The sequence below is a fragment of the Microtus ochrogaster genome, unplaced genomic scaffold, assembly GCF_000317375.1.
Source record: "Microtus ochrogaster isolate Prairie Vole_2 unplaced genomic scaffold, MicOch1.0 UNK21, whole genome shotgun sequence".
NCBI classification, from domain to species: Eukaryota; Metazoa; Chordata; class Mammalia; order Rodentia; family Cricetidae; genus Microtus; species Microtus ochrogaster.
Genome location: NW_004949119.1, coordinates 2,721,496 through 2,728,906, shown reverse-complemented (window position 1 = coordinate 2,728,906; position 7,411 = coordinate 2,721,496). Strand labels below are relative to the sequence as shown.

The following is a 7,411-nucleotide window of genomic DNA, read 5'->3' as shown; positions in this document are numbered from 1 at the left end:
CTTCCCGAGCTGACTAGGACACACTGCCCAGACTATCTGCTCACCTGCTCTCCTGACCTTGAACAGATTGCTTAAGCTTTGCATCTCAGTTTTTCATCTGCAAAAAGCAAGACAATAATCTCCCTCCCTCCCAGTAACTATGAGCCAAAAGGTAAGGGTGAACTACTTGGAAGAGGCCAGCATTCACACTTACAAAACAATAGCTAGTGTTTTAATTTTCTCTTTTACAATGACACTCAGTTACTCAAAAGCAATCACAATAAGTTTCTTTGAAAGACATTATTTCACCAAACTATAGTTAAGATTGTACCATCTGGGAACAGTCTCCATTCATGTCCTAAATTCTGCCACACATGATGACATACCTGAAATTCCAGTTACTAGGGAGGCTAAGACAGTAGGATTGAAAATTCAAAGTCAGCAAGGACAACCGAGTGAAACAGTCTCAATAGTTTACCAAATTGGGAAGAGAGGGGGAGGTGGTTTCATGGGTCAAGTACTCACACCACACAAACACAAGGATCTGAGTTCAGATCCCAGGCACTTGTGTACAAGTCTGGGAACAGGGGATGGACATCTGTAATCCTAGCTTTGAGATGTGGAGAAAGAGGGTTCCTGGAGCTCTCTAGCCAGCCCATGCAGCCAAATCAGTGAGAGATCCTGTCCCAAAAATCACAATGGAGAGCAACAGAGGAAGATCCAATATTAAAAAAAGAAACACACCTTTAATCCCAGCACTTAGGAGGCAGAAGCTGGCAGACCTCTGCAAATTCAAGGCCAACCTGGTTTATACAGTGTTCTGTATAGTGAAACAAGATTTTGAGGCCTCTCTGTGCTAGCTAGTGAGTTCCAAGGACAGTTTGAATTAGACTCATAATGAGGGCCTACCTAAAAAAGAAAGAAAATACCTATAACTGGTTGAGGCTAGATAGATAGCTCAGTGATAAAAATCCCACCAAAATTTAATGATTACTTGATACAATTAATTCCCATATTTCATCAATTAAATATCTGGAGCACATTTTCTCAGCTTTCCTTCTTAAATGATGATGCTAACTTGACAATTTAAAGATCTACATCATAGAAGAGCAGCTGCAACTGCACACTAAGCAATAAACTACTCTATTCTCAATACTAGACACTTTCAAACATGAATTTTCCTTTAGACTAAAAATAGTTCTGTACAGATGACGCCTGAAGAAAAATGAAAAGGTTAGCAAGAAATGGTGGGCAGAAAAGGAGCGGCACTATGGAGAATCTATGCTGACTCCTCCAGGACAAGGAAAAATGCCTCCAGAGGACACCGTTATTTACAAAGACACTACACTGGCCAAGTACCTGAACTTAGACCCGTATGCTTGATAATTGTAAAATTTTGCCATGGCTGAGGATAAAAAAAAAAGCCAAGTTATGAAGAAATGGCTCTAGGAAACTTTATAAAATATATGTTCATATATATACATGCACATATATATGTATGTATACTTTATATATATATATTTGTGTATGTATATGCTTTATAAACATGTATGTTTATGTATTTAAAATATTTAAGGAGATGGACATTGTGGCTCATATCTTTTTTTTTTAAAGATTTATTCATTTATTATGTACACAACATTCTGCCTCGATGTATGCCCGCACACCAGAGGAGGGCACCAGATCTCAGTACAGATGGTTGTGAGCCACCATGTGGTTGCTCGGAATTGAACTCAGGACCTCTGGAAGAGCAGTCAGTGCTCTTAACCTCTGAGCCATCTCTCCAGCCCTGTGACTCATATCTTTAACCCAGCACTCAGAAGCAAAAACAGGCAGGTCTCTGTTTGAGGCCAGTCTGTTTTACACACACAGTTCCAGAACAGCCAGAGCTACATAGTGAAGTATTGTCTCTAAATAAATAAGTAACAGTAAGCGAAAAATTTTAAATGTTTTAAAGAGAAACCAGAGGTGCCTAAATGGCTGTGTTCAGGAATTTAAATTAGTTGTTTTACTGTCATTTTTAAAATAAAGTTATAAGGAAGAAAATTTCATAGTTTACTTCATTTTTTGATCTAGTGCAACCATCATCAATGGATAAATAAATGTTGTAGAAGACCAAGAAGGTACAAATACAGTTAAGAAACCCACACCTTTAATCCCAGTACTCAGGGAGACAGAGACAGGCGGATCTCTGTGAGTTCTAGTAGCTCAGTCCTACAGAGTGAGGTCCAGGACAGTCAGAGGTACACAGAGAAACCCTGTCTCATAGAAAAGCAAACAGAATCCATTCTAGACTCCAGACACCTGTGCAAAGACTTGGTCTTACTCAGCTTCCAGAGCTAGGCCCCTTACCAGCTAAGCAGAAAGGGGACCAGGGCCCATGTCAGGGCAGGCAGGCAGACACCTTCCCACAGAGCCCAAACATGGCTTTCAATCCTCTCGATATGCAGTGTTCAGGCACCACTGTTCCTACTAACAATGGTTAATGTCGTTTTTAAAACGTAAAATTAACTGTTATCAATGACTGTACTTAAAAAAAGGAATGCAAAAACTGCAGGGCTTGATTTTACAGTCTCTCATTTTACTTCAGTTTGACTTTTGGAGATTAATTCAGTACATCTGAAATAAAACCAAGAAAACCACATCAACTGAAGGCTTAAAATCGCAGCAGTAACAGAACTCACTGTGTACTTACAGTGAGATAACAGCAACACAAAGCCTTGGGCCAGCAAGTAAAGGTGCCTGCTACCACCCCTACCAACCTGCCTTTGATCTCCAGGACCTACATAGTGGGAGGAGAAAACTGGCTCCTGCAGTCCCCAGACCTCCTCATGTGCACTGAGGCTTGCAGGCATGAATGCACACATACACAAAAGTAAACAAACAAATAAATGCAATTAAAAAAGCCTTTTTTTTTTTTTTTACTGGAGACACCAAACAAGACAAAATAACATTCACCGACACCCACTGACCACTTGACTTTAAATTAAAACAGTAGGGATTTAGGTCACATAATAAAACAACTCTCAAAATGCAAAGATGATCGATATTAAAGTAAGAATGGAGGTTTTTATCTTCTCTTAGGCTTGAGAAAGGTAGACTAAGGTTTATCTAGCAATTACAGCATAAAACAAGTCATGTGAGTATTATGTTAACTCTTAATTACTGAGAAAGCCCTCAATACATCATAAAATGACTTTAAAAAATCATGCTGTGAAATATGCTAACATAAAATAAAGAGCTAGCTTCAAGGCAAAAACAACTAATCTCCTCCAACTCCATTCATAACTTTCATCCACAGCAGTGGTTCTCAGCCTTCCTAACGCTGCAGCCCTTTAACACAGGTCCTCATGTTGTGGTGACCCCAACCATACAATTATTGTCGCCGCTACTTCAGAACTGTAATTGTGTTACTATTATGAACTGTAATATAAATAATCTTTTTGGAGATAGGAGGGTCGTCAAAGGGGTCGCAACCCACAGGTTGAGAACCACTTGTCCACATGTGTGTACATGGAACAACCTAAACAGAAGCGAAGTTAAACCAATGGGTAAAGACTCTAGTTTCACTCACCTGGTCTTTCTCATGGGGCAGAAGGCTGACAGGCGGGAGTGAGGATGGGAAAGCACTGGGATACTGGAGCACTCCTTTGCCATCGGAGTTCCCATAGTTGACCCTGTACTGTGGTCCTTCCTTCAGTAACCTCCCATTGTTGACAGCGCGCTTGGCCCCTAGTCGGAGCCTCTGCTGAAAGGCTGGGTGGTTGGTGGTGCCTGTGAGATCACTCTGACTTCTGAGATACTTCTCGATGTTCTTCAAGGAGGAGCCATTTGACTCCTCAAGGCCTTCGATTGCTCTCTTTAAAAGTCTGTTCCAATCCACATTGCGCAGATCATTACATGGTCCTTTAGACCCCTTGGTTGACTTGGGGAAAGTGCCTGGTTTAACTGCTGTAAAACGCCCAGGATTGTCTGGGTCCTTATAGGAAGCAAGGCCTTTGTTGGTGACTTTGAGAACTGAGCCATCCTGAACACTGAGCTCCAGCTGTTCAGAGACTGTCTTCTTATCCAACCCATGGGACGTGCTGACCGCATGGCAGATTCTCTCTTCAGAGGGCCGTTGCTTTTGCTTTTTGATTTTCTGCACTGCTTCAAGGATCCACTCTGTGTAAAGTGGGTTTGCAAGTTTTACCATGGTTGACAAATGACTTCTCCAACAGAGACGTGACCCATAGAGGTTCTCCTTGTACTTAACACAACCTGCACATTTGAAAGTCACAATTCAACAAAGAGGCAAAGGATCCCAGCCCATGTCAAGCAACATCTTAGGGACAAGCATCCTTAAGAGATGAAGAGGACAGCCAGGCGACGTGGACAATGGAAAGGACTGTACTCTTCAAGTGAAAGACATCTTTAGGAAATCAAGACCTAAAGGATAAAAAAGGAGAGAATGGGCTCTTAATAATGGAACTTCTAAACATAAGATTCTTCAGTGTTATTTTTTTCAGATGCAAAATGAACACACTGGCAGGCAGATACAGCCATAGTGATGATACCATTCAACTAGACACCAGTCACAATCTACAAAGGATTTTTTTAAAAGGATTTTCTTTGTTTACCTGCAGTAATTTAGAAGCATTTCAGAAACTGCACCTAAGTTATATGAATAATGAATTCCATTTACCCAGGAGACAGCTAGGCCAGGTAAAGGCTTCTGCTGCAGCCCTGATGACCTGAGTTCAATCCCTGGGACCCACAAGGTGAGAGGAAAGACCTCACTTTCCAAAGCTGTCCTCTGACCTCTGTGCACATGCTGTGCGATGTGTTGCCCCTCAAAGCACAAAATAAATTAAAATGCTGGAAAATATATTCCTGTTATCAAAATAACCATGTGAAAGCAGTCTAAAGTGTATCACAGATAGACGTAAGTATCAAAAAAGTTGGATATAAACCAGGAGTCATAAGTGTATGGCTTTGATTCCAGCACCCAGAAGGCAGAGGCAGGCAGATTGCAGAGTTTGAAGACAGCCTGGTCTACACAGACAGTTCCAAGCCAGCCAAGAGCTACATAGTGAAACTGTTTCAAAAACAAAAAGACAAAAAAAAACCTTGACAGGGCAGTGGTGGCACACACATTTAATCCCAGCACTCGGAGGCAGACGGAGATGGATCTCTGTGAGTTCAAGACCAGCCTGGTCTACAAGAGCTAGTTCCAGGACAGGCACCAAAAAAGCTACATAGAAACCCTGTCTCGAAAAAATAAATAAATAAATTTATTTTTTTCAAATATTTATTTATTTATTATGTATACAATATTCTGTCTGTGTGTATGCCTGAAGGCCAGAAGAGGGCACCAGACCTCTTTACAGATGGTTGTGAGCCACCATGTGGTTGCTGGGAATTGAACTCAGGACCTTTGGAAGAGCAGTCAGTGCTCTTAACCACTGAGCCATCTCTCCAGCCCCAATAAATAAATTTAAAAGATTAAAAAACTTAAGAAAAAGTACAGTAACCTTGAGTTGAGCTAGGTAAGGGATTTCCCCACTTTCTCACATAAGAAAATTCCCAGCCTAAGTCATTTGTATGGAATCAAGACACTCTGGTGCTCTGATCTGCACAACATCTGTGGCTGAGACCTTCTAGGGCACAGGTTGACAAACTGAAACTTGTACAGTAACATAACCCTTCACCTTTAAATAATGCAGTGTTCTAGTTATCTTAACACCTGTTCCAGCTCATTCCACACCTCAATAGAAAGAAAATCCCAACAAATCTGACTCCATCTGGCCAGGGCGGCAGTGCTCTCCAGACTTCTGCTCTCCAATCTGGTAGTGAGTATAATCCTGGCCTCAGGACTAGGGTAACCTACTGTTCTCCAGTAACATTTACATCTTCACCCACTCTATCCAAATGACAGCCTGTCCATACGAAACATCATTTTGCTAGGTGTGGTGTGATGGCACAAATCTGGACTTCTAGCATTTGAGAAGAGGTGGCAGGAAGGCTGAATTTGAGGCCAGTCTCAGCTACGTAAAACTATCTTCTTGTCCAAACAAGTAACAACCAAAAAAGAAGTCATGTGATTGTCAGCACAATTCTAAATGTCAAAGGCTCAAAGGTATAAAAACCAATAGCACACTTCAGCTCAAGGGCAATTACTTTAGAATCCCAGCCCAACCCCATGAGCATACAGATGAGAGTGGGTGCTTCAGCCAGCTGCTTCAGCTAGTTCTGCCTGTGCAGAGACACTGACAGGGTTCTGCACCGCAGCTCCATTAGTGCTAGTGGAGAAGTAGAGAGAGAAGTGACCTAAGCTTCGGAACACTTTCCCTACAGGCAGCGCACATACAGCATTCCACTGACCCTGGGCTAAGTTTCAAGTCCCCCAGTGGAAGCCTGGAACAGAGATATTGCACCTGATATATACTGCTACTGTTCAGGTTTGCTACTCCTGCACCCACATACCAACAATAAACCTTAATTTACAAATCAGGAACAATACACATTAACAATAATGACACCGTAGAGGTCATCCAGACCAACTTTCAGACGCCCAGTAAAAGGTCTTTATTCAATATCCCAAATAGGCCACCACATCACCACTTAAATTACTCGTCATGATTGAAAGCCCATCACCTTTGGAGGTTACCACAGTCACAAGAGAGAGCAAGCCTCTACTCCCTGGGCTTTTGACACACTAGTCCAAGTTCCCCAGGAACAATCCCAAGACATTTTACTATCTCTTCAATATAACAGCACTTCAAATCTTTGAAAAGAAGTATCTTTAAAAAACAAAAAACCACTACCAACATGAGGCTGGAGAGATAGCTCAGCAATTAAAAGCACGATCTGCTCTCCTAAAGGACTGAGGTTCAATTCCCAGCACCCACACGGCAGTTCACAACTGTCTGTTAACTCCAGTTCCAGGGAATCCTATATCCTCACAGAGACAAGCAGGAAAAAACACCAATGCACATAAGAAATAAAATTGAAAAGAGTTAATTTAAAATTAAAAAATAAAAAACCACTACTAACCCAACTGTCTTCTACCTTTGAAAGCCCTCCCTTCAACCCGTCATCCTAGATCCTTCACCTTAACATATCCTGGATCTATCTGAGCACAGCGGCCTGGGGGCTGCTCACTACTTGGCTAACATCCACCTTAAAAGCACACAGTCTAGGGGTTTTTCAGTTAAAAGTACACCCCAATACTACATGAACTCCTCCCTAACCAGCCCTGTCATGCTGTCTGTGCTAAGCACACAGACCAACCAAATACCCACATCTTCTTTCAAAGATGCTGTCAAGCCGGGCAGTGGTGGCACACGCCTTTAATCCCAGCATTCGGGAGGCAGAGGCAGGCAGATCTCTGTGAGTTCGAGGCCAGCCTGGTCTACAAGAGCTAGTTCCAGGACAGGCTCCAAAACCACAG

The 7,411-nt window shown here is 42.0% G+C and overlaps 1 protein-coding gene across 8 annotated transcripts in view; it reads right to left on the bottom strand.

The window, feature by feature from the left end:
• Positions 1-7,411, bottom strand: part of Kat6b (lysine acetyltransferase 6B) — a 186,363-nt gene that overhangs the window by 163,998 nt on the left and 14,954 nt on the right. For all 8 annotated transcript variants that reach the window (XM_026789528.1, XM_026789526.1, XM_026789527.1 and 5 more), the window contains exon 2: positions 3,554-4,407. In XM_026789528.1, the coding sequence (XP_026645329.1) occupies positions 3,554-4,174 (621 nt within the window). In that variant the 5' untranslated portion in view covers positions 4,175-4,407. The remainder of the gene's footprint in view (positions 1-3,553; positions 4,408-7,411) is intronic.